The 26405-nt window shown below is 57.5% G+C and overlaps 1 protein-coding gene across 6 annotated transcripts; it reads left to right on the top strand.

Annotated features, from left to right (window-relative positions):
* Positions 1-599: 599 nt before the first annotated feature.
* LHX6 (LIM homeobox 6) lies at positions 600-26125 on the top strand. Of its 6 annotated transcripts, none has more exons than XM_036022173.1 (10): positions 601-754; positions 2551-2622; positions 3010-3186; positions 3541-3662; positions 12190-12410; positions 15295-15395; positions 15625-15720; positions 15934-16108; positions 19100-19203; positions 23390-26125. In XM_036022173.1, exons 1-10 carry the CDS (start codon positions 674-676, stop codon positions 23408-23410), a joined length of 1170 nt encoding a protein of 389 aa, XP_035878066.1. In that variant the 5' UTR covers positions 601-673; the 3' UTR covers positions 23411-26125. The 6 variants fall into 6 exon arrangements, with proteins under 6 accessions (XP_035878067.1, XP_035878066.1, XP_035878065.1 ...); XM_036022172.1 differs by having other exon boundaries at positions 3004-3186; XM_028531221.2 differs by lacking the exon at positions 601-754 and adding an exon at positions 1189-1447 and having other exon boundaries at positions 3004-3186.
* The last annotated feature ends 280 nt before the right edge of the window (positions 26126-26405 follow it).

The following is a 26405-nucleotide window of genomic DNA, read 5'->3' as shown; positions in this document are numbered from 1 at the left end:
TTGGAAGCACTGTGGGGGTCTGTGCTCATCTGAGTGCGGCCGGCCGTGCGCACCAGGGTAAGGACCCTTGAGTGGCTGTTTACGTTTGTAAATGAGGGTGATTCCGGCGGTCGGGGCAAGGGCCATGGCAGAGGTGCGGTGTCTCCGTGCCCGTAGGGCTGGGTCTGAGTGTGCGTATTTGTTTTCTAGAAGAGGCTGTATGTTTACACGTGATTCTCCAGGATCAGTGTGTGTGTGCAGCAGGAGGCTGAGGCTGTGAGTGTTCACTTGTGTGTGAATGTCGTCGGGCGTTAGTTGTGTAAGGTTCTGTCTTTGAGAGTTTAGTGTCTTTGTGTTTGGGGGCTGCGTCCTGTCCAAGCGCCGGGGCCTCCCTGCCTCCCCTTCTCTCTATCGGCAGAACCACAGCGAAGGTGAGAGGGGCATTCGACCGGATGGCTCAGCACATCCTGAAGGGAAGGGAGATGTCCCAGACAACCCCTCCCAAGAGAATTCAGGGGAACACCTCCCCCACCCCCGAGCACCGTCTTCCTCCGCCCAGCCCAGTCCCATTCAGTGGTTAGGAGCCGAGGCGCTCTCTGCCGGGTACGGAGCAGAGGTGTCTGCGCAGGTGTGCGAGGGTCCGCGGATGCCTGCGCTCCCGAAAACCATGTGAAGGGCAGTCATTTGCCTGAGCATGTGCACAGACGTGCCAGGCGTGGGGCTGCATTCGCAGAGCATCATGTGCGACTTTGTGTGGAGTCCACCTCGGCTGATGGTGTGTGACCACGGGCCCCCTTGGACTTGAGAGCGGAGCCGTGCCGGAGGGCTGTGCGCGCCCTCGGCGGAGGGGCGGCGTGAGAGCGGTGTGGCCGAGTGCCTGCCTGTCGGTGCCTTTGTACGTCCGCGCGTTCAGTCTCCGTCAGCAGCTCTGAGTTTCTGTGTGTCTGCATGACTGTGTGTGTGTGTCTCTGGGTCGCTGCTTCGCTGTGTGTGTCTCGCTCTCCCTTGGCGGGGAGAGGATTGGTCACGCATGACTCATCTTGAACCGAGCCGGGCTCCAGCGGCAGGGCGGCCGACGCTGCAGCTGGAGGGGGAGGAGGGGGAGGAGGGAGAGGAGGAGGAGGAGGACTACGAGGAGGGGGAGGAGGAGGAGGAGGAGGAGGGGGCGGGGGCCTCTCCAAGTTTGTCGGGACCTTCTTCCGAGGCAGCGGCGGCTGCAGCCAAGGAGGCCGGGGCTGTGCGCGGGCCGGGGGCGGGGGCTGGGGCCCGGCCCGGAGCGGCGGAGCGGGCGCCTCCGCTCTCCTCCTGCTCCTGCTTCAGCCTCTGCTCCCACTGCGCCGGCCGTGGGCCCCCTCGGCGCGGCTCTCTGCGCTGCGTGCCCGCCGGGCCCGCCGCTCCCCGGCCCATGTACTGGAAGCACGAGAACGCCGCCCCGGCGTTGCCGGAGGGCGGCCCCGCCGCCGACCAGGTGAGCTAGCGGGCGCGCGGCGGAGCGGCCCCGGCCGGGGCGGCCGCTGTCCGAGGGGCTGCGGGGGTGCGCCTGTGAGCGTGCGAGCGTGAGTGTGCGAGCGCGCGCGAGCGCGAGGGGGAGGGGGCCGCGGAAAGCGGGAACACATTATGCAAATGTTGGAGGAATTTCTCAAAAAGCGATTTAGCAAAGACACAGGAGAATCAAGAGGAGGCGAGGCGGGCATTGTCCGTCTGAATAGGCGCTGATAGCACGGATACGCCGGGGGCTGTGCGGGCGCAGCGCTGAGGATCCCGACGCGGGGCCGTCCCGGGCGCGCCGAGGGGCTGGAGGGTGTCTTTTCCTCCTCTTGTACTCCTCCGTATAATCTTTTTGGTCCCGTTTCACCCCCGGTCTCGACCCCATTTTGCTCCGGGTCTCCCTCCGAGTGGCCCTCCAAAGGCGCCTGAATCCGTGTCAATATCGCCGAGTCAATTTAGCCGCGCGCGCGGGGCGGGTGGGCTGATGCTCCCGCGCTCCGCTTTTTATTTTCCTCCAACACCCGCCCCCATCTCCTTTTTCTTTTCTTTCTCTCTTTTCTCCTTTTTGCATTTTGTGTCGAGAGGAGGAGAAGGGAGCGAGGAAGGGGGGTAGGTGGAGGGAGAAAAAATTCGATTTTTAATTACTACCATTAAAAAATCAAATTTGCAATTCTTTGGGCGGCCTGATGGATCTCACTGATTGACAGTTGGAATTGACACTCTGGCTACCTCTTATCTTGGGCATTCACGACAATTTCTAATTGCAGGTAGTTTGTGTGTGTGCGCGTGTTTTTTTTCCCCCTCAGAGGCTTGTATTGCAAGGGAACTAAGCGATTACTTCAAGAGCCACGGGTTAAGTGCAGGGAGAGGGGGAGAGAGAGGGAAAAAATCCAATCCAAATTCAAATTGCTTCATTAGAGAGACACCGCTTTTGTGGGGAAGGGCTTTAAATGCCCACTACAAAGTTAGGACTCATTGTTCCGCGCCGGTTTATATAACAGGCGCGGGGAGGCGCTGGGCTCAGGCTGAGCGTAGCCAGCTCTGCAGCCGCCAGCGCCTGCCTTCCCTCCCCCCCTCCCCCAGGTGATGGCCCAGCCAGGGTCCGGCTGCAAAGCGACCACCCGCTGCCTTGAAGGGACCGCTCCGCCGGCCATGGTGAGTTCGTTCGGCCCTGCCTTAGGTCCGCGGTCGGGCCCTAGGGACCTGGCCCGGCTTTCCGGCCCCGAACCGCTGCCCATGCGCTGGGGGACTCCCGGAGGGCGCCGCCCCTCTCTGAGCCTGGGTTTTCCGGCGGAGAATATGGGCTTTGACCGCTCCCAACACCCAGGACGCGCGTCTTAATAGTTGGGGCCGTCCCTTCCTCTCCAATAGGCCTTTCCATTCCTGCCCTTTAGCACATGGCGCGGCGTCTCGGGGGGATTTCGTTGTCAGCTGGTAGGCTGGGGCTCCAGATTTGTCTCTGAGGCAGCTACAACACTGGGCCCTGGCCTCCGCGCCCGACTCAGCGCTCGGCTCTCCCTCTCTCCCGCCCCGCAGGCTCAGGCGGACGCCGAGGCCCTGGCAGGAGCTCTGGACAAGGACGAGGGCCGGGCCTCCCCCTGTACGCCCAGCACGCCCTCTGTCTGCTCACCACCCTCTGCTGCCTCTTCCGTGCCGTCCGCCGGCAAGAACATCTGCTCCAGCTGCGGCCTCGAGATCCTGGACCGGTATCTGCTCAAGGTGAAACGGGGGCCGGGCGTTGCTTGTGTGCTGTCGGGGTGTGGGTTGCAGCCCGGAAGGCTGGAGGGAAGAAACGCTGGCACGAAGTCCGTTTAATTCCGATTCCTGGATGCTAGGCTTTGGGCTAATTGTAGCATGTCTCTGCGCCCCCCCCCGCCCCCACCCCCGTCCCATCTGCAAAATGGGAAGAGTTCATCTTCGCCTCCCCGAGCCTCGGTGTTACAGAAGAAAAGTGGGGAAAGTCACATGCGCCATCAGAGCGCCAGCCCCTCTGTCTGCAAATGGGGCCCGGAGGCCGGGGCCTGGCGCGAAAAGAGGCCCTCGCTGAGCGCGCCCGCTCTGCCCCCTCTCCAGGTCAACAACCTCATCTGGCACGTGCGGTGCCTCGAGTGCTCGGTGTGTCGCACGTCGCTGAGGCAGCAGAACAGCTGCTACATCAAGAACAAGGAAATCTTCTGCAAGATGGACTACTTCAGGTAGGCTGCCGCTGCCGGGCCAGCAGTGTCGCCACAGGCAGGCGCCCGCGCGCGCGGAAGCCGCCTTTGCGGAGCGTGGTGTCTGTCTCCCGGCTCCAGAACCCCGAGCGCACTCGTCGCGCGCCGCGCGGCCCGGCCCCACGGGTTCTCAGTGTCATGAATCAGCAGCTCCAGGCTGCGCACCAGTGCCAGCACCGGGCCTGGCCCGAGATCCTCCTCCTGTTCCTGCGACCCGCTCGGGTTTTGTTGTGCGTCTGGCTCCGTCTCGGGTACTGCCTGAGTCTCAGGCTCCAGTTCCAGCCTCCAGCGCCTCGGTTGAGCTCTGATGCCCCCGACCCCTCGGACTGCAGCCTTGATCTGGCTGTCTCTCCGGCTCCAGCTCTGGGCCCCAACCCGACTCCCAACTCCAGCCGTGCCAGCGTCTCTCCCGGGCTGGCCCTTGAGCTGAGCTCCAGACCGGTCCAGGCTCTGGCCCCGGCAGGCTCCGCTCTGGGTTTGGGGCTGGCCGGCCCCAAGCGATAGATTCTCATCGATCTCAAATCCGATCCCATAGTCAAGCACCTCTTCCTAAGCCCCAACCTCGGTCTCCCGCTCCGCTTCAACTTAGACCCCGCGTCGACCTACGAGTCTGGGGCCCTGGCTGGGTCCCAGGCGTCTGTTCCAGCCCGAGCTCCGTCGTTGGTTCGGCCTCTCCCGGGTCTAGGCTGACTCTGGGCGGCCACACAGGAAGGGGGGAGTCGAGCGCTGTAGCCCAGCGCTGAGAAGGAGTACCCCGGGCTGCGCTCTCCGTGAGACCGGGCCGTGTCCCCGCGGCTCCTCTGAACAGCGGCAGGGGTTTGTCCTGCCGCAGCGCCGCCGCGTCTCCGCTGCCCGCGCACAGGTAGCTCCTAACCCAGAGGATCCGGTCTGACCCGGTCATGGGGTCCAGGTCACTGCTAAGTCCTGCGCGCAGCGGTCGTCCGCCTGACATCCGCGGGAAGCCCGAACCAGGCCCAATGCCCTACCACCGGGTCTGTGAAGTCCTAAGAGAGAAATGGGGCCGGTTCCTGGAAGAGATTGCCTGTTCCCCGGGACCTTCTGAGGAAACAGAGAAAGCTACTCCCCTGTAAGCCCCACCACCGCCTCCACCGGCATCCCTTCTGTCCTTGCGTAGGGAGAGCGTGCATGGCTTCAGGCTTCTTGGGAGTCAGGGAATGTGGTGGAAGGCACCGCCAACTCCCCGCCCCTCCCCGCCCCATTGGGTCTTCCGGGACTTGGAAAGAGAGGACCTCGAACCTAGGGGGATGCTGGCAGCGTTCTGAACTGGGATACTCTGGGAAACCATGGAAAGCATGGTTTAAGAACTGAACTCGTCTTCTGAGTATCGGTGTGCAAGTGCGTACAGCCGGGGCGTGCGAGTGTGGAGGGGTCTCTTACAAGGTGGCTTCGCACTCCGCGTGCAAGGAAAGCATGCGTGTGTTTTGTGTGGATCTCTGCAGGGGCACCGAGGGAATGCGTCACTGAGACGGGTCAGGGAAGTGCGGACAGCCCTGCGTTCCTTTGTGACGAGCATTTGTCTTTCAGTTCACGTGTGAGTCTGTCTGTGTCTCTGTGTGTGAACTCCAGTGCACATGGAGGTCAGGACAAGATTGCATCTGGACAGGGATCTGGAGGTGCGAGGGTGAGATTCGGAAATCCTGTGTTCCTCACCCTGCCGCTCGGCCTCGGAGGGGCCCTTTCTGCCTAAGGCCTTCACCCAGGCTCTGAGCGCTCGCTCAAGGGTGTGGTCTGAGTGTGGACCCGTGGGTGTGGACTGCTGTGCTGTGCGTGTCAGGGCAGGGTTATCATTGTGTGGTGCGTAGCCAGAGTGTGATGTCTCCCTGCACTGCTCCATCTGACGGTTGGTCAAGGCAGGAAATGGAGGTTAGAGTCCCTGTCTGGCCACCTCCTTGCTCTAGGCTTAACTGCAGTTGTTTAAAAAAAAAAAAAAAAAAAAAAGCTAGCTGCAGCTTAGGGGGTTCCTTGGCTTCATCAGCCAGCCAGAGATGGGGCTGCAGCTTGAGAAACCCAGCAAGAGGCTACCTCAACCTGCTCCTGTAGAGGAAGGCCGGGCTGGACCCCAACCCTGGCTCTCTTAGTGACCACAGACCTGGCAGCCCTGCCTGCCAGTCACCTGCCCACATTCCCTTGCTGCTTCTCCAGCCCCTGCTCCTGCCCAGGCTGGACCGAGTCTCCTCAAATGCTGTGCTTACTAGACCTTCAGGGATGAGTCAAAACGCAGGTCCTGACCTCACCGCTCAGAGCCCCCACAGGCTCTGGAGTGCCCCTGCCCACTGCGGTGGGGTGGAGAGGATAGAATGTGCAGCTGGCTGGGGAGAGGCAGAGATGGAGTTCCAACAGGACAATGTGGCACCGCTGTGTGACCTTGGGCACATCGCTGCCTCTCTCTGCCCTCAGCGGCCTACTTCCAGGGCTGTGTCTCTGAGCTCCCCAAATGGCAGGTGCTATGGGTGCCTTGATTATCACCATTGTCACCGTGGCAGGGTGGATGCTGCTACAATCCCTTGATGTCACTTTCTCAGGCAGTTGGAGGAACAGGGCTCACCTGGAGGGATGGGGCTGTGCCATTTCTGGGCTGCAGGTTGTGAGCGCTAATCCTTTTGCAGTGACAAGAGCCCCCAAAGCAAAACTAAAACAGATTTTGGTTAAGAAAATGGAGGGAAGAAAAGCTCACATTCCCTGGGAGGAGGGAAGAATTGTGGCTCTTTTGATCCTCTCTCCCTGGCCAGGTCTTCCCGCAGGCATGACCCATCATTGGCAGCCCCACCTGTAACAAAAATAATGAAACCTACAAAAAGGGAAAGGAAACCCGGCGGAGTGCCAGGCAGCGACTCTGCCTGCTCTGAGCAGCAGCCCAGGCTCTGCGGGCTGTTGCAAGGGAGGTCTATCCTGGAGAGAGCCTGGGTGACGGCATGGGAGGCAGCGCGCTCCTCTCGAGCAAGGGCTGGGGCTCAGGGAGGGACCGTGTTCTGAAATTCTCTCGCTCTCTGTTCCCTGAAGTCCTGGGCCAAGGGCCTGGTGGGATATGGCCTGGAGCCCTCTGCCCCTGAGAAGTCAAGGTCTTCATCAGGATGAGGGAGAGAGCACTGGGGGCTTATCTGCCACTGAAGGGTTTCTTCTGGGGTCCATCCCCCATCTCACTCTTCCTTGTAGGCTGTCCTTCAGTCTCCTTGGGCAGAGCCAGAAGTCAGAAGTTAGAAGGCACTCCCAAGACTCCAGGAGAAGCTGGGGGGGGGGGGGGCGGGGAGTAGGGACCTGCAGTGCTGCTCCTGGCTCCTCCGCATTGTTGGGAGGGGCTGGAGTTCCACGTGGCTGTCTGCCCCTGCCAGCGGGTGGCTGAACCTCTCTGCCTCGGTTTCTCCAAACGTCCCTCCAAACGAGACCCCGACAGCTCAACTCCCCTCACTCCTAGCAGAAGAAAGTTGCCAACAGGGAAATATGATATTGCTTTTCATTTCTTTACTTTTTGCGAAGACCATTTTTCTCTCCATTTTCTTTGAAAAAAGTAAAGAAAAGTCCTGAGGAAATAAACAGTGTTCCCCTCGGGGGCATTCATAGCAACCACAATCCAAGACAACTTCCTCCCGTCCACCGACCTGCAGCTGCAGCCCCGACACGGTGGGGTGGTGGACTGACATGCCACGCTCTCCTGAGTCCCCTGGCCTCCCGAAGCGTCATGCCCTTGTGCGACTGGGGAAATGGGTGTCCCGAGAGAGTGGCAGGTGAAGAGTGCAGGGTCCCACAATGAGGGCGAGAGTGGGAAAGGAGCTGGGTCGGGGTGAGGACACACACCGGTGACCCCAAAACGGAGCTCATCTCTCAGTCAGGAACTGGGTTAACTCTTTCCATGCTTTATCCCACCAAGTCCTCATGACCCTCTCATGATCCCCACATTGGAGGAGGGGAAACTGGGCCCTCAGAGGTGAGGTCACACAGTTAATAAGTGGCAGACCCTGGATAAGACCCAGAGCTGCCTGGCTTCACCATCCCTGTGTCTAAACATTCAATACACTTCTTTCTATAGGAGGGCTACCTCAGCAGCTCCTCCCCAGGAGGTGGGGTCGGTGGAATGACCAAAGACCCCTCTTTGCTGGCCCTAAGGTTCCTTGCCCCGTTTGTTTGGCTTAACTCAGGGAGCACCCACTGGGTACTCTGAAGTGAGACTCCCTGGGTGGGCCCTGGGAGCACTGGGGCCCGAGTAGCCTCCTTTAGGGGCCCCGAATGGATCAGTTTCACCAGGATCAAGGTCCCCATGGTCCCTGGGCCTCTTGCCTCCAGACCATGAGAGTGGGGAGTAAAGGGTTAAATGGGGTCCTGGAGTTGGTGGGGTAGACTTAAGAGAGTGCCCTGGGCTGGGCCACTGGGGCTTCCCCCTGAAGTTCCTGTCCCCTGGCCCAGGTGACATAGGGTAAACACCCCAGCCTTCTCCTGTCTTCTGCCTGGACCCCAAGCTGCAATGCGAGAACCCCACCCGCTCTCCTTCAGAGCAAGGGTTCCCAGGGAGCCTCGGAGCTGGGAAGCCACCCCCACCACAGCAGAGAGTGGCCCAGCAGCCCACAGCTGTTGGGGGACAGAGGTTGGGGGAGCAAAGAAAGGAGTTTGGGGGAGGGGCCTCGGGCCAGGATCTCTGAGGCTCAGGGTGTTTTAACCTCTTAATTGCTGGTTCTGTTTTTTTTTCTGGCTTCTCCTCCTAAGAGTTTGCCTAGAAGAGAAGGAGCAGCGGGGATAGGCAGGGGTCCCCCTACACGCCCCCCTGTTCACCTCATAGACTCTCAAGCCATCGGGGGAGGATCCTGAAGGTAGAATAAATGAACTCTGGTTTGAATTTCCGCACCCTGGCTCGTTCGCTTCCTAATTGACATTGACCTTCCCACCCTGAGCTTCGGTTTTCTGATTCAGAAAAGGGGTAGCTTAATGATGGGGAAGTGGATCGTAGTGAAACTCGGATGGACTCTTTCGTTGAGGCTCATTCGCCCACCAAATCATTACTGAGCGCCGCTGGGTATGCAGGAGAAGTAGGCCCGGGGAGTGAGCCTGACTTGGTCAGGGGCGCACAGCTCCCGCCCCACAACCACGACCACCCGGCTATCACTGCTCCCTACTGGGGGGAGAGGGCAAGGAGGTGCCTGATGCCGACCCTAACCCCTCTCAGCAGTTGCTGCGGCAGGCAGCGTCCGTCGGGCACCTCTCCATTCCCCAAAGCGCGGCCGTTCGTTTGCGCGTTTGCCTGGAGGCGTGGGCCGGGACCCAGGGAGGGGCGCGCGCGAGGCTGGGGCTGTAGCCGCGCCCCCTAATCCCTTTGGCGCTAGCCCCACGGCTCCCAAACACCCCTTTCCTGAAGTTTCGTTTTCTCCGCTGCCAATTTCGCTGCTTCCGGATCTGGCGGCTCAGGCCTTGCAGCCCGCCTGGAAAGGAGTTTGTCGGTTTGTCAGAGCCTCAATCTGTAAGCCAACTCGTTTGCCTGGTTTGTGCCACCGATCCCTGCCGTGAGTGGAGGACCCGCTCCAGGAACGGCCCGCACCGCATCCAAAACTGCGTAATGACCCCACCCCCACTTCCATCCGAGGATCCAACTCGAGGATGATTTCGTTGACCGAGCTGAGCCAGAGCGAGCGCGGGGAGATCCTAGAGCTGGGGGTAGCTCCTGGAATTTGGGGTGACATGAGGAGTGTTGAGAAAGTTGCTGAGAAGTCACTCGTGGCGTCCACCTGGGATCAAGGGGAGGGGGGCATTGTGAGCAGCCAGCGTAGGGACAGAACGCGCACGGGCGTCGTGGGCTCGTGGAGCGGGAAAGTCAGTGATGCGCGGGGTGTCGTGGATGCGTCCCTGGCGGAGGGCTAGGAATCCCGCACAGCCAAACTCAAAGACCCGGGATGCCACACTGGCGCTGCGCAACGGCCGCGGTGCACGGAGACCACAGAGGAAAAGCGAAGTCGCTCTCGCCTGGCCTGTAAAGGCAGGACCTTCCCTTCCTTGGCTCTTCCCACTCTCTGGGAACGCACTCCCCGCCTTCTTGAACTCGCTGGCCTCCAGGCCCTATGCGCTGGAGTTTCCAGGACCCGCAGCCTGGAGTGGGGACATGCTGGGGGTCACTCCAGGCCCGTTTCTCGCTCACCACCTGGGATCCAGATCTTCTCATCTCCAGTCCAGCTGCTTCCGCAGATTTGGGGTCCTTTTCGCACCTCCAAACCGACTTCAACCCCTGCTCCACTCTCTTTATGGCCTTGAGCTAGTAGTCACTGGCTTCTTCAGAACCTCCGATTCCAGTGTGCCCAGTGGGTGCCAGAGTCCCCACCTCACATGCTTGGGCGAAGCCGAGGTTACAGTGAAGGCTTCGCACCACAGGACCCCGGACCTCAGCAAGGGCTCTGCACCCGGCTGGCCACCCCCTCCTCTGGGAGGCCAGGAAGGGCTCCCAATCTGGTCACCACCAGACCGACCCCACGGCGGGAGTAGACGGGATGGGCAAAACAAGTTCTTGTCCTCTCTCCTGAGGGACTGTGAACAGAGACCACAGCTGTGCTGGGCTCTCCCTTGGGGAAGCCCGGTTTCTGAGGTAGGGAACTGCCTGTGTGTAGGATTTGGCCGGCAAAGGGGTGCAGCGGCACCTGAGCTAACATTTTCTGGTCGGAGACAGTAGCATTGGGGTCACATTGGGGGCCTCTGGCTGGCCGAGGCCTCTCCGCTCCCACACTCAGTTCGACCCAAGACCCTCTTTCATTCAATTGACAGTTGCTTGCGTTTGCCAAGGTAGATGATGCTGTAACCAGAACGCACTTTCTGGGCTGGTTTCCCGGCAGTCTCATGGAGTTTCTGAATGCGCCTTCAGGTGGGAGTGTCCTGGCCCTGGGGACACTGAGGCACAGCTTCTTGGTCCCCTCCCAGGAATGCCAGGGGTGGAAGGGAGGTCCGAGGAACCAGATGTCATCGACAGCTCTGTGTGATCAGTGCGGAGAGGGTGGTGCTGGGGGCTGTGGCCTCTTCCTGGAGGGTGAGGGCGTGGTGAGAGGCCACAGCCCAGGCGAAGGCCTGGGGTGGGAAAATGCTTCAGAGGGGCCGTGAAGAGGTGGCAATGACCTTCCATTGTGGCTGACTGGGACTCAAACTTGGGTTTGGGGTGGAGGCTCTTGAGGAAGGTTAGGGAGGGGAAGATGAGCCTGAGAGGATGTGGTCTGTTGGGCTTTGTAAACTCTGAGGGTCTTGGACCAGATCCCAAGGGTAGAGTGCAGCCACCAAAAGAGTTTAAGCAGGGCAGGACAGGATGCAGTATGCATGCTGGGAACTTGGCTGTGGTCGCTCTGTGGAGGATGGATTGGCCCTGGGAACAGGGGAGACCAGGGCTAAGACTTGCAGAGAGGGGTGCATGATGGGAGCCTGGCCCAGGAGGCAATGAGTCCCGGAGAAACTCGTGATTGGTTGGTTGTGGGGTCAGGGAGGGAGGAGTGTATGATTTGGGTTGCTAAGCCTGAGCCCTGGAGCAGTGGCACGGGTCCCTGAAATGGAGCGTGTACCAGAAGACTCGGGCCCACAGGGTTCAGACGGGCTCACATCCACTTGAAGAACAAACCTTCCTCCCTGGTGCTCAAGGGTCAGGCCTCGGGGTGGCTTCTCACAGGGCGCACCAGACTCGCTGCTTTCTGAGGACTCCCAGTTTGGTGGGGGAGGCAGCCGCACCCAAACAAGCCAGGCTGTAAAGGGGGAGGGAGACGGGAAAGAGGCAATCTCAAAGAAACCTTAAGGGGGAAGAGGACACTTGATCTGGGCTTTTCGGTCTTCTTAACATTTACTGTTGGAATGCCACGGGGCTTCAGTCTGGGACTAGCTGGGTACTTAATAGACTGCAAAGCACCGAACAAACAGTGGCGCCATTGCTGTTGCCGTCCAGTTCGGCTCAGGGCAAGCAGAAGGAGAACTTGGGGCTAAACAGTTTGCCCAGAGTCATCAAGCCGGGAATGCATATCCGCCTGGGCTCCCGGAGCTTCTCTGTTGCTGGGGTGCGGGATTTTCATCTCGGGTTCCTCTCCTTGCGAGCTGCGTGACCTTGTGCAAGGAACTTAACACCCTTTTTCCTTATCTGAAAAAGGAAGATTACCAGACATCCTCAATCTAAAATGCGTAGAATCTTGCTGGGCACGTGGTAAAGGCTCCAAGATTTGCCTATTATTATTACTATTATTATATTTCCCTAACACTTACATTTTAGTGAACAGGTTAATGTTATATACAAATGCAAATGATCACTGTAGAAAATTTGGAAAACTCAGAAAAACGCCAAGAAGAAAATAAAACCCACCCACCAGCTCACGTTCTAGGTGACTTCTCTCTGGGAGTGGGGGCGGGGGTGCTGGTTCCAGGCATAGGGAAATTCCTTAGCAAGTGACAGCCCTGAGGCCAGAAGCCTGGGGACAGGCAGGCTGCTGGGATTTGGAGGGAGGGAGGGAGGGGGCCTGTCTTGAGCCATCCCCTTCCCCGCCCCGGTGTCCCACAGCCGATTTGGGACCAAGTGCGCACGGTGTGGCCGACAGATCTACGCCAGCGACTGGGTGCGGCGGGCTCGCGGCAACGCCTACCATCTGGCCTGCTTCGCCTGCTTCTCGTGCAAGCGCCAGCTGTCCACGGGCGAGGAATTTGGCCTGGTTGAGGAGAAGGTGCTGTGCCGAATCCACTACGACACCATGATCGAGAATCTCAAGAGGGCCGCAGAGAACGGTACCCAACCCGCCCCGCCCAGCACCTGGCCACACCTCTGCCCTCAGCTTTCCCCCACCCTAGCACCTCAGGTACAGCCCACCCTCCTCTAGAGACTGGTGTTCACCTTGGGGCTTGGAGGCTGCACTCGGAGCCCAGACTTCTGGCTCCACCATTTGCTTGGGAGTTGGAAGGCACTGCCTGTCCCTGCAACTGTATTTTCTCATCTGTAAAATGGGGCTTAGGTAGGATCTCTTGTCAAAGAGAGATGAGCCGAAGTGTTGTACAGCCAGGAGGCAGCCAGGCAGGAGGCAGGAGGCAGTGAATGCTCGAGGTGGTTCTCATAATGGGGCAGCCTACTCCACCTCTAGACTGCACTGGTTGGCCCGAGGGCTCCTTCCCTACAGCTGTCATGAAGAAGTGACCAACGCTGTTCTCTCGACTCCCAAGCCAGTAGGTCTAAGCCAGGGGGTGGAGCTTTCATGCTGCACTGTAAGGAGAAAGGCTCTGGAACACGGAGACAGGAGCTCCGGTTTTGCTTCTGGCATGCAATTCTGACATGTGAAGGTTCCTTTCTATCTGGGCCTCCGTCTCCCCATCTGTAAGACGGATGGTGGAATAGAAAGATCCCTAAATCTCTTAGAGTTCTGACACTGTGATTCCCCAAGACACATGGGTCCAGGGCCAGGGGCCAGGTCTTCCAGGGATTGTGGTGACTGAGTTACAGGTGGGTTGGGGGCTGGAAAGGGGGAGCAGAAGCTGGGCTGTGGGCAGAGGCAGAGACCCTTTCCACAATTCCCCTGTCTGGGTCTGTGGAAGCTGCTCCCTTCTCTGTGCCGTGATTAGTCTATGTAATCCTTACAACAACCCTAAGAAGTAGCAGGTGTGTCCCCCATTTTACAGGTGAGGAAACAGGCAGAGGTTATCTGCAGCACGTGACTTGCCAATGGTTACATAGCCAGCATGTCTGCCTGACTCCAAAACCCAGGTTCTTTACCACCATACCGTACCGCCCCATTGCCAAGCTCCAAGGCCCTTTCATCAGGCCTCACCGAGCAGGGAAGGCTGTTGGGATGTGGCTCCCTCTATGAGTTTCATGTCTCTATTGAAATAACAGGCACAGCAATCCTTGTCCTGCCTGTTCTCCTAGGACAAGTGTCCCCAACCTCTGGGCCGTGGACCAATACAGGTCCGGGCCTGTTAGGAACCTGGCCGCGCAGCAGGAGGTGAGCTTGAATGTAATTCGCTTGAATCATCCCGAAACCAACACAACCCCCACCCTAGTCCGTGGAAAATTGTCTTCCATGAAATTGGTCCCTGCTGCCAAAAATACTGGAGACCGCTGTCCTAGAAGACATTAATACCACAAAATGTCTGTCCCATCCACAGTGCCTCTGGGGAGGGATATGGGTCACCCTGCCTCAGTTTCCAGCTTGGAGACTAGTTAGGGTGTTCCAGAGTGTTCCTGGCCATAATCATCACTTTCTCCTGCCAGGATTGGGGCTAAGTGGGCCTAGGTGGGGAGCAATCGAAGCTGGGGTACCATGTCCACCTGTAGTGGTGGACACGTTAGCAGTGGAGCCAGGATGGAGTTCAGGGAGTCAGAAGTTTTCCCACACCTGGACCAACCAGGACCACTCCTGGTCACAGCCTTGCCAGTTACACACTCCTGCTCTCCCAGCCAGGCCCCGCCCCAGACTCCTGCCACGCAGGGGAGCTGGCAGGCTTGGGACCTTGGAACTTATTTACTGACCAGCCCTCAGTTTTGGATTCTGTTTCACTTTTTAAACTTAAACACAGACACATATCTATTGTAGAAAAGATGGTTAAGCAAAAAGAAAATAAAAATCACTCCAAACGCCACAACTGCTTATATTTTAGTGTATGTGTTCCCAGATTTTTTTTTCTATGTGTATATGTTGGAATGTTTGTTTTATTCTTTCCTCAATGTAGTATTTTTCCTAATTTAAAAATACAATAAATTTTGTATTTTTTGAAGAATTTATTTATTTAGAGAGAGGGGAAGAGAGAGAAAGAGAGGGAGAGAAACTTCAGTGTGGGGTTGCCTCTCATGTGGACCCCACTGGGAACCTGGCCCACAACCCAGGCATGTGCCCTGACTGGGAATTGAACTGGCGACTCTTTGGTTCCAGCCTGTGCTCAATCCGCTGAGCTACACCAGCCAGGGCTAAAAATACAATAAATTTTGAACAGTGGTGTAATTGCTAGTGATTTTAATTTTCTTTTTTGTGCTTATCTGAATTTTCTGAGCTTTTGATAAGGAACATGTATTTATTGCCTTTGTATTCTGAAAAATGAGATATTAAAAGTAAAATGGAAGTATATTAGTGTGATTGTAAAAATAATATAAGTGGAAAGAGAATAGCTAAAAAATTAAACCTTAGAGGAGTAAGGTGACATATGATTGTAAAAACCTCCAAAATTGGAGAAATATTAAAAGTTAGAATCTCCATAATCACACTCCTTGCACCTTCCAACCTTTTTGCTTTCATCAGTTTTTACAAAATTAGGATCACAGTTCTGTAACCTGCTAGATTCCCATTTGCATCCCCCCGGAGTCAGCCAGCTGTCAGTATACTATGACAGGTCTGAGCAGTGGCTTTCTTCTTTCTGAGCCTCAGTTGCCTCCGCTTTAAAGTGAGGATAATGCTGCCCATTCTCAGGGCTGTGAGACATAAAGGGCACACCGAAAGAGAAGCGTCTGATACTAAGCAGATGCTCAGAAATCAAAGGCCCCTTCCCCAGGGACTGAACTCAAGGGTCCCTGCCCCCAGCCAATTCAGCTCCTGACCCTTCCAGGGACCAGCTCCCCCCACCCCCGTCCTTTCCAGGCTGCCATTAGAAGAGGTGTGGACGCGAGATCAGCCACTTCTGTCGCCCCCAGGGAACGGCCTCACGCTGGAGGGGGCAGTGCCCTCGGAGCAGGACAGTCAACCCAAGCCGGCCAAGCGCGCACGGACATCCTTCACAGCAGAGCAGTTGCAGGTACCGGGGAAGGCCGCTAGTGGCCAGGTGTGGGCGGGGAGTTGGTGTGGGAGGGGCTGAGAGGGCCTCCTGGCCCCGCCTCTCCCGGACCCAGTGAGAGTGAAGAGGCGGGGCTACAGTTGCCTGGGGCGTGGCCTTCAGGCCGGAGCCTCTGATTGGGCCAGGGTCCTGGCGACCTCCGTGCGCTTGTGCCTATTCGCCCCCGCCCCTTCGCCCCCTTACTGTGCAGGTTATGCAGGCGCAGTTCGCGCAGGACAACAACCCCGACGCTCAGACGCTGCAGAAGCTTGCGGACATGACGGGCCTCAGTCGGAGGGTCATCCAGGTGGGGCCGGGGGAGGACGGCGCCTTCTGATCTGGGGCCGGGACTTGGGATCTGTGGGTGGGCCCTCAAGCGCTAAGAGGGGCAGCGGAGCCGCGGTCTTGGGCGCACGTGGCCGCTTTCTTCAGGAGGCGAGAGGCAGTTCCGTCTGGGGTCCCCCGGTGGCGCGTCCGACCCTTTTCTGTGAGGCTGAGCCTGCTGAGGCTGTCGTTCCAGGTGTGGTTTCAAAACTGCCGGGCGCGTCATAAAAAACACACACCACAGCATCCTGTGCCGCCCTCCGGGGCGCCGCCGTCCCGTCTCCCTTCATCCTTATCCGACGACATCCACTACTCCCCATTCAGCAGCCCTGAGCGGGCGCGCATGGTCACCCTGCACGGCTACATTGAGAGTAAGTGACTGCGACACCCAGGCCCCTTGGCCTGGGAGAGGAGCGCGTGTGGGCGGCAGAGGTGTGGGGAGGCCTTTTGGAGCCTCGTGGGTGAAGATGTGGGTTTCACAGTCACTCAGACGTAGGCGGTGGGAAGAGGGATTATGTTACCTGGTTCTGCTTTGGGAAAAGTAAGCCATTCAGCCATTCAAAAAGTACATACCAAGCATTCACTCTGCCAGGGCACCAGGGTCTAGGGAGAGGACAAAGTTGCTCTGGTGTAGTTTGCATTCTGGTGGGAGAGACAACATGGAACAATAACTGGATAGATTAGCATGTATTTTAATGTGATGATTCCTATAGAAAAAGTGCTGGATGGAGGGTGGAGATGCCACCTCTCAGCAGGCTGAGCCTGGAATGATGGGCAGGATGAGTGAGAGGCAAGGAGTGGGGAAATAGGTGTGCAGAGTGTCCATGGAACTGAATGTAGGCAGGTCTACCACCTGCCACAGAGAGCGTGACGGTATTGGGTGCATTTGGGGCCACAGAAAAAGGCCAGTGTGGTGGAAATACTCAGGGCTGCGAGGCCATGGGCAAATCACCTGACCTCCTTGAACCTCGGATTCCTTGTCTGTAAACTGGCACATTGGTAATGCTTACCTCCCAGGGCAGTGCAAATCCACTCACATCAGCAATTATTGTTGGACTGCCTTCCGTGTCCTAAGCACTAGGGTACAATGTAGAACGCAGCAGACCAGAGCCTGTGTGCTCTTGGGACTCACATTCCAGAGTGGGACATGGGCAGAGAGACAATAAACTAACACAGGGCAGGCACATCGGTGGGCACTGAGCACTGTGGGGAGATGGAGGGCGGTCCTGGAGGGGTGCACTTGGGCCAGGAACCTGGAGGAGAGAGGGAGTAAGTAGCCTTGTGCATTTCTGGGGGATGAACATCAGTGAATCTGCTATTGAGCAGGTTGCTTATCACACATTTTCTTAACCTTCAAGGGTGTTTGCACTGATTGCTTCCTCAAAGCGGGGCACAACCAGAAAAATAGAAGTGGCTACAATGTACTCACAAACTCAAATCCTCCCTTCTGTAGCTCTAGTGAAAGGAAGAGGTCAGAGAGACACTGCTGATTACTGAGCCGCTGCCAATGTGCCGGACACCATGTTTCTAAACATCAGAGATCACTGTCCCATTATACCAGTGAGGAAACCAAGGGTCCACAGTGAGTTAGTGGGAGCCAGCATTCTTTAGTAACTGAGTGTGGGCTTTGGTGTCAGACCACCCATCCTAAAATCCCATCCCTGCCCCATCCTGGCTATGTGACATCGGGCAAGCTCCTTAGCTTCCCTGAATACCAGTTTCCTCATCTGTAAAAATGAAGACAGTAAGAATACCGATCTCAAAGCAGTGTGGTGAGCATTAAATGAGATCGTTGACTTAAAGTCTTCAGAATTTGAAGGTCTAGTAAGTGCTAGGTAAGTCTTAGCTGCTCTGCGATGGCGGCGGTTCTGGCTGGCAGAGCTGGGGGTGCAGCGTCCTGCCCGCCGCACTGGGCTGCGAGTGGGAGCGCTCTCTCTGTGCTGCTGCATTTCTGAACCATCTGCTCAGTAGGAGGGACTGCCCCCCACTTTTTGAAACAATGACTTATTTGGCTGCAGAGAGCCCATAGGAAATCTAGTTCATCTGTTAAAGGCGCCGAGCACCAGGGGCTCTCCAGGTATCAGGCGTGTGGGCTATGAGCTGGCTTTTGCTGTGGAGGTGGTAGTGGGTCTAAGTGACTCCTTTGGGAGTGGGGCCATGGCCTCCAGAGTCATGTGAGGACTCTGCACTCGTACTTTGTTGTCCAAGCCTAGGTACGTCTTTGATGCCCAGAGAAGGGGCTGAGGGGCGCTTTCTGTTCACCTTGAGGTGGAACCCAGGCTAGGGCAGGTGCTGTCAGTCCTCTGGCTACATGACTGAAGCTCACCTGGGCAGCTTGCTCTGCAGTCAACCAAGCTCACAGGATCCTGAGTTTCCTGGAGCCTCAGAGCTTGCAATCCAAAAAAACCTTTGGAACCAGACCCCAGAAAGATGCACATATGCACGTATTTTCCATGTCATCTCAGGCCGTTCATGGACTCCGAGAACACTTCAGGTTAAGAATCCCCAATCTCGTACAACCGCTTTATTCCACAGACGAAGGAACTGTGGCTCAGAAAGGCACAGTGACTTCTCCCAAGTTACATATCAGTTGTAAGTCTCTGTACAGGGCTCTTTTTTTTGTAACCAAAGGGGGTGAAGTGCAAGGAAGAGGAAGCCAGGGACTTCCCTACTGTAGTGGTAGAGAGGTTGGAACGTGAGACACTTGGGTCAGACACAAGGATAGAACCCCCCCCCCTCCATTTTAGATGTTAGAATAGGGTACCGAGATTTATTTAACAAATATTTAGTAAGTATCCAATAGATGCCATGCCACATTTTAGGTACTGGAAATTCACCAAGATCTAGAATCTAGAAAACAGACAAAAATTCCTACCCTCATTGAAACTTGCATTCTAGTTGGCGAAGACAAGGAGTTTGGGGGTGGGTGCTGGGGTTGGGTTGCAATTGCAAATAGAGTGATTGGGAGAGCATCATGAAGAAGGTGGCATTTGAGTGCAGAGTTGTCTAGGAGGTATGAGGGGAGGCCTTGCTGATTCCGGGGAGATAAGGTGCAAGACACCAAGGGAGGATCCTAATAGATGAGGTACAGCCTAGCATGTAGGAGGTATTCAATACATACTCATTTACGAGTGTTTGCATATCAGTCAGGCGGACAGTTATCATAGAGAGAACTTTTATCGGTTATAAAGTCTTTCGCATTGAGCATTGCAGCCAGCCCTCTTGACATTTTGCCCAGGGTCAATCAGCTGGTAATGAGCAGAGGTGACCGTGGTCCCAGGGCTCTAGCCTGCTGAGCGCAGGGCAGGTGGGATCCTGCGTGGAGGGTGGGTGTGGGCTCCAAGGCATCCTCTCGTCCACAGGTCAGGTACAGTGCGGGCAGGTGCACTGCCGGCTGCCTTACACCGCACCCCCCGTCCACCTCAAAGCCGATATGGATGGGCCACTCTCCAGCCGGGGTGAGAAGGTAAATGGAGCCAGGTTGGGTCTGGTGGGTCACAGCCATCCTGCGGGCATGGGTTCTAGCAGCACTCCTCGTCGCTGAGCAGGCAGCATGCCTCTGCCCAGCACGCTCGGGCCCCACTGTGTCCTCCAGGCAGTCACTCGAGCAGGTGCCCATGTGGTCTCTGTGCACGGCCACTCCAAAGGCCTCCTTGGCTGGCCTCTTTTTCAGATTTCAGAATTTACTTTGCCCAAACTCTGTGGTTCCGGAGAGGGTTCATATCACACACCACCCTGCCGCCCACCATCTCCCTGGTTCCTTCTACTCTCTCCTGTTTACTCCTGTATGTTAGGAGAGAATGCCCCGAGCCTTTGGGGCCCGGGGCTAGCAGGTCAGCAAGCGACCTTGCTGAAGTGGCAAGGTGTCCTTTGTGCATTCCTGGCCTCTGGTTGTCTTCAGCATTAGGACTGCACATCCAGAAAGGTGCTCAGACATCACCCAGGCCAGTAGATTGAAAGTGTTGTTCTTGAGACCTGGAAACCTTCTTAAATCTTCTCCATAACCCATAAGGTGATGAAAGTGGGTGGAGCGCCTGAAAGCCACTGCTCTAAGACACTGCCCATTTTAGAAAGGGGGAAATCGAGGCCTGGGTAGCTCAAGGTCCCAGAGCCTGGACGATAACCTAGGCTTTGACTCATTCACTTATTCATTTATTCAAACAACGTCTGCTCTGTGCTGACTGTGTCCAGGAGCCCTGAGCCAGTTGCCAGGGGCACAGAGATGAGGAAAGTGTGGTCCCTGCCCTTGAGGAGGCCACAGTCTGGAGGGGGAGACACACCCCAACAGTTATTACACTGTGATCAAACTGTGATGGGGGAGCCCAGGGAGCTGGGGAGTGGAGGGTGGGGGCACAGCTCCGGAGAGACACAAGGAAGACTTCCTGGAGGAAGGCAACACCTGAGGCCAGGCCTGGCGGCTGGATCAGAGTTCACGAGGGAAGGCATGAGAAGCTCTCTGGGACCACTGAGCAGTTCAGTGCTGCTGGCACACAGGCTTGGGAGGAAGAACAGCGAGGGGCGGGGGCCTCGGGCTGCCAGGTGTGGGAGTGTGCACTTTGTCTCAGGCAGTGGGGGGGTCCCTGCAGGCCTGTCAGAAACATCACCGTACTGGTCCTCAGAGAGGCAAGGAGCACTGGGAATCCAAGTGTTGGAGAGGGGGCAGGGGCCAGGGCCTTCAAGCTGGAAGGACCCAGGGGGCCTGAGTCCAGCAGACTGTGGTTGATATTGGTGTGATTTTCAGAATCACCTGTGTAGTTTGTAAAGCTGTGGATTCCCCAGCCTAGGTCCCTAGAGAGCCTCTGAAGAGGTCTGGGGTGGGGACTAGGGATCTGCTAGTGTGATACCCAGCCCACGTGACTCTGGCAGGGAGCAGAGGTGAGGACCACACCTCCAGGATAGCCCCTCTTACTCTGCCTCCTGACTGAGCACCTACTGTGTGCTGGGCACCATGGGGGAAGGTGGTACGGAGGTACAGACAACCTGGTTGGACAGATAGGTTTACAAGTGACCGGTAGTGCTCAAGGCGAGCCCCGCAGCACCGGGAGGTGGGTGAGCGTGTCCCAGAAATGTCCCCTCGGACTGCCAGGCTCACAGGAAGAGCTGTTGTTTGTTGAGCGGCCCCCCCGTTCACGGCGGACACTTGACATGCGTTGTCTGAAGCCTGCCAGCCACTTCCTGGCTCAGATGGGTGACCACTTATCCAGGGACACGGCGAGTCTGTCGGACTTCGGAGTCTGCCTAGATTGGCAACCACGTCCTTTGACGCGGCACTTGACAGTTTACGCAGTGCTCTCTCTGGCCTCGGCCTCCCGGGGGGATGGTTACAGTTGGCTCCATTTCACACCTGCAGACACCGGGGCTCACTCCGGCTGAGCAGTAGCTCGCCTTGGGCACACAGAGGGTGTGGGTAGGGCTGACCTCCATCCTAGCATTGCCTGCCTCGGAGCTGTCCCCCTCCTGCAGGGGCGCCTTCCACCCGTCAGACCTGGTACAGGGACTGCAGAGGCCCGCTGGCCCCTCCCCTGTCCTCAGGGAGTGTGTGGTTTAGAGCAGGAGGCGGGTAGCTGCGCCTCGGGTGACAGGGCACTTGAGGTGAGGGATGAACATGGTCTTCAAGGACCTGGAAGAGGGAGTGAAAGTTCTAGGGGAGAAGCAGGGGAAGAGGATAAGGGCATTAGTATGGCCAAGGCCCAGGGAGGTGGACAGGGGTCCCATAATGAGGGGCCTGGACCACTGAGTGCGGGGCTTGGGCGTTATCTGGAGGCGGGTTAGCCTTGGAAGGATTTAGGGCCAGGCTCAGAGCTTGGAGACGAGCCCTGGCCTCCTGGTGGCTCAGCTAAGCTTGTGGTTATGTCTGGTTCAGCCTGAAAGATGAGCCAGCCTGGGGTCTGGCAGCTTTGGCTGTAGAGGTTCCTGGCCCCTGGGTTTGGCTGTTGAGCCAGAGTTCTCTCTTTCTGGGCTGCGTCCCCGACTTCACATCCAGCAGCCCTGCAGAAAAATGTCTCCCCCTCCTTCACGATCTTTCTCGCTCCCGGGGATCTTTTCTGTCCACATCTCGACAGACCTCTGCGGCCCGGTGAGCTACGTGTGGTCAGTCAGTACAGACCTGTATGGGCTTTCTCCCAAGTCACTCCAGGCCTGTGCCTGCCTGGGTGTAAGGAGACTCAGTGTCCCCTGGGGTAGACCCCTAAGCCCACTCATTAGGCCCAGCGCTGGCCTGGCCAGGAGAACGGGCTCTGAGCTCTGGGGGACAGCACCCTCTTCCCCGACCACATCATCCTTTGGCCACACACCCCTGCGAGTTTGCAGAACCGGACTTCTTCCTGGTCATGGCCCCTGATCCCACAGTTTCGGAGCTTAGAAGGTGCTTAGAAACCAGGGCCGAGCCATCCTTGATCAGATGCAGAGACTGAGGCTCACAGAGGGGAGCGGTCTTACCAGAGAGCCCGAAGCCAGGCCTCCGGAGGCCAGAGGAGGGCGCTGCCCGAGGCTGGGTGAGTGGGTGAGGCCGTGCCGTGTGGGTGAGTCGGGCAGACCCGAGTCCCAGCTCTGCCACTTCTCACTGTGAGACCTGGGAGCACAGTTAGCTTCTCTGAGCCTCAGTGTCTGCAGCCGCAAGAGGGGAATAATAATAGGTGCCACCACCCAAGTGTGTCGCTGAAAGCAAACGCGGTAGTGTGTGTAAAGAAACCAGCACCGTGCCCGGTTCACAGGAAGTAGCCATAGAAGGTGGTTAGTGGTGTGCCCACCCCTGCAGAGACCGTCCCCACTGCTTCCCTCCGTCTCCTCTTCATGGGAACGGATCTGGGCCAGTGGCCTTCTGATCAGAAAATGGAACGGCCATATGGCCGTACCCATTGATGTCTGGGCCCCCTTAAGACCTCCACATGACACTGTACTGTGACATCCCACTCACCAGCCAGCCAGTGACCCTTGACCTGAACTTCAGGGAGCTGGCCGTGTCAGTAGCATGAGAGGTCAGCCGGGTGGCTTAGAGGAGAGGGACAGGGGCAGACAGACCCAGATCGCTCACTGTGTTCAGGCGTCTGGCATGTCTAAGCCACCTGCCTCTGGGCTTTGTGGAGACTAAGTGCGCATGAGGTGCTTGGCCGGTGGCCTGGTGTCGTAGGCCTGATGACCGCTGGCATGGTGGCCCTGGAGAGGAAGAGGCAGCATGTTATGTAAGGAGAGCTTGCTCTGGAGCCAGGCCCGGGCTGCAGCCCCGGGCCCACCTCTTCCTGGCTGTGTGTGTGTGTGACCGTGGGTTCTCTGGTTTCTACCTCTCTGAGCCCTCCCCTGTAATGTGGAGGCGATGGGGGGACACCCGTGAGGGGTTGCGATGAGATAACACAGGTCAGAGTCTTCCTGCAGCGCCAGGCAGGGCGCAGTGTCCAGCAGACAGTTGCTGCTGCTCTCGTATCTCACTGAATCCTCCCCATTCTGAGAGAGAGGTCTTGTCATTCCCATTTTACAGATGAGGAAACAGGCTCAGAGAGGTGAAGTGAGTTGCCCCAAGTCCCACAGCAAGTAAGTGCCAGAGCCAGGTCTGGGCCCCGAGATATCCACATTCTCCTTGCCTTCAAGGACCCCTGCGAGCTGCTGAGGCGGGGCAGGTCTCCAGCTCAGCCCCCTCCCACCCCCTCCCTCTGCAGGTCATCCTTTTTCAGTACTGACGCTTCCGGCACTCGCGCATCTGTCCACGGGCGCCCCACAGCTGCCCCTCAACCGCTGAAATGCCGTGTCCGAGCGCGCGCTGCCAGGGATCCGCCCACCTCCGCGTCCACCCCTCATCTGCCATCCCGCCCGCCACCAGCTGGGCCCCTGCGCCTGGCTGTCCCCTCTCCTGCTGAGAACCAGAACCCGCCAGGAGCACCGCAGAGTCCTCCTCTTGGAAGGCGGAGCGCCCTGAAGTTTGGAATCGGGGCGAGAACAACAGCCCAGCTTTCCCTTGTAGACAGGACTCTTCTTCGACGAACCGAATTGTGCAACGCCGACAGCCTTCTCACTTCCAGGCTTCCTTTCCTCCACGTTGGCCTTCGCTCACTCCCCCCTTGGAACCACCGCCAACTTCTGGAAGCCGACAGGCCCCAGTGTTATCCGCTCTGTTGCTTTTGTCTGGAAAACTACAGTGTCTGTGGGATGTCCCCCAAGGAAAGCTGTGTTCTAATTTTATCATTTCCATCTGTCTGGTTATGTCAAGTTAAGTCAGAGGGAGGAGAGACACTGACCAACCCTGAGAGGCCCAGCAGGGCAGGATGGAGGCCTGCCCGGGGCGGGAGTGGGCGGACAGGCAGGGGCTGGAGGGACGAAGGCCCACACTGGTTTGGAGCTCAAGGAGAAGGATGTGGCACATTTGGCTGGGAGAGGAAAGAACAAACCCGAGGTCACTGTGGGAGACCTTCCCCCTTCCTAGCTCTGCAGTACAGATGTGCACAGACGACACGGCAGACATGGTGTCCACACTACGTGGTGGCGTTCCCGGGTGCTTGGGCAGGTTAGAATTGGGGGCCCTTGGGGGCCGCTTGTTGGCTCCTGGTAGGGGTGCCTAGGCCACACCTCTTTTGTGGGGGACCTCTCATGGGGGGCTGGGGAATAGGGCCTAGGGAAATGGCAGTCAGGGTGTTAATTCTAGGCCCGAGTCTGAGTAGAGAGAAGGTGCCCACTGCCTAGGTGGGCGTGCCAAGCCCAAGATTCCAGCTGGCACCTCCGGGCTCCCCCTCCCCCCCACTCCTGAGAACGGAGGCCAGACACATCTGTGCTCACCGCGCCCTGTCCTGCTGCAGCTCTTCAACCCCAAACAAAAGGGCTTGGGCTACACGAGACCATGACGTATGTTTTCAGGGGACGCCCCTGTGTCCCAAGTTTACCCTGTGATGCTACAAGTACTTGGTGTCCTGATGCACTTCCCACTAGAGGCTGCTAGTCAGCGTGTTTTAGCCCAGGTCCTCCTCCGTGCTCTGGTGAACCCGATACGTGGCCTTTGGAAGGAGACTCTAGGACGGGGAAGGCAAGTCCATGGCACGTGTGTGCCGACTGTCCCTGTTTTCGCCCATGGCAGACAGTGCTAATCAATCACAGCACTCTCCCCTACCGAGTCTGGGTAAGGTTTCAGAGTTCAGGTGCTTGAAGTTGGCACTTAACACGAGAGCCCATGGGTCGTTTTTGCTCTGGCACCTGCAGAAAGGTGAGGCATGGGTGCAGCTCTAGGAGGGGTCCTGCTTCCTTTCCCTTCTGCAGATGGTTCCAGCTGGCTCGGGGCAAAGAGAAGGCGCTCCTCAGAATGTGGTCAGCACAGCTGTGTTCAGAACTCATCCTGTGAACAGCAGGTACCGGCCCTGTGCTGGGGGCTGATGGTAGCAGGTGCAGTTCAGGCCTGATCCCTGGCCTTGGGGAACTCTAATCTTTCCTCCAATTTTTGCTCCTGAAGCCCCCAAAGCAACCATGTAGTCAGCGGTCAGTAGAGCCCTACCCAGGGTCACCCAGCACCCACTCTGCCTTGAGCCTCCCCCCAGGGTCTGTCCCTTGCGTGGATCACGTGGTCGTAGCATGTTGCAGTTCAGACATGTCTCCACTAGCCTGTTAGAGCAGCCTGGGAATGTACAGGCATCAAGACTATTTATTTAAATACAACACAAAAGGGGAACACACACACACTCACACTTACACACACACGGAAAAAAATTGTAAGCACTTTTTTGTAAAACCAATGTCTGTTTTGTTACATATCTTTCATGTTGTGCTTTGTAAATGTCTTATTTGTGTAATAAATAAAGTTAATGCAAGTAGAAGTGCTGGCACTTAAATCCAGACTGCGATGGGGTTCCATTTCTTTCCTGCTCTCTCTGGTCAGGGGCGCAGGACCCTGAAGCCCAGCGCCGTCCCCTTCCTGGAGAAGCGGGTGCTGTTTCCTGGCTAGTGAACAGAACCTCAGAAAGGCGTGACGGTGGGTTTCTTCGCTAATCTGAGCTTTGTAGGGGATCTGGCTGCTGTCCTCTGTCTGCCTCTGAACACGGCCTGTCCGCTGGGCCCTGGGCTGGCTCTGCAGGATGAGCCCGAGCCCGGCTGACGCTGCCCCGGAGGAGCCCTCGGTCTGGCCAAGGCTGCAAATAGGTGATCCCACTGGCATGGTGCAGCATTTGGGCTGGATCTTATCAGAGTAGTTCACAGAACAGCTGCAAAAGAGGAGGTGTTGGGCGGACAGGGAGGGCGGCTCAGAGGAGCCTGCTTGGAAGAGGGAGGAGAATTTGATATGCTGATACAATGGGAGTCAAGGCTTGACCTTGGCCCAAGTCTGGGTCTCACGCTGGCCTTCAGAACCACCAGGTAATGTGGGAAGTAAGAGAGAAACCTCTCTGCTGGCTGCCAGTTTCTTCTTTTTCTTCCTTTTTTTTCTCCTCTTCCCTTCCCTTCCCTTCCCTTCCCTTCCCTTCCCTTCCCTTCCCTTCCCTTCCCTTCCCTTCCCTTCCCTTCCCTTCCCTTCCCTTCCCTTCCCTTCCCTTCCCTTCCCTTCCCTTCTCTCCTTCCTCCCCCCTCCCTCCCCTCCTCCCTTTTGGAGCAGCAGAACGGTTTGCTCACGCCAACGCTCAGGAAGAGGGAGGGGTGTGGCCGTCTGGTGCCGAGGCTTCCGAGCACCCTCCATGGTCCTCACCCTGCAGGGCCCCTTTCCTT

Source organism: Phyllostomus discolor, chromosome 3 (assembly GCF_004126475.2).
Source record: "Phyllostomus discolor isolate MPI-MPIP mPhyDis1 chromosome 3, mPhyDis1.pri.v3, whole genome shotgun sequence".
Lineage (NCBI taxonomy): Eukaryota > Metazoa > Chordata > Mammalia > Chiroptera > Phyllostomidae > Phyllostomus > Phyllostomus discolor.
The sequence above is the reverse complement of the archived record's forward strand: the minus strand, read 5'-3'. Positions and strand labels throughout refer to the sequence as shown.

Coding starts and splice junctions, on each gene's coding strand:
- LHX6 (XM_036022172.1), top strand. CDS start 674: ATGTGCACAGACGTGCCAGGCGTGGGGCTGCATTCGCAGAGCATCATG. Junction 2,623..3,003: donor GGACCGCTCCGCCGGCCATG/GTGAGTTCGTTC, acceptor CCCGCCCCGCAG/GCTCAGGCGGACGCCGAGGC. Junction 19,204..23,389: donor TCTCCAGCCGGGGTGAGAAG/GTAAATGGAGCC, acceptor CTCCCTCTGCAG/GTCATCCTTTTTCAGTACTG.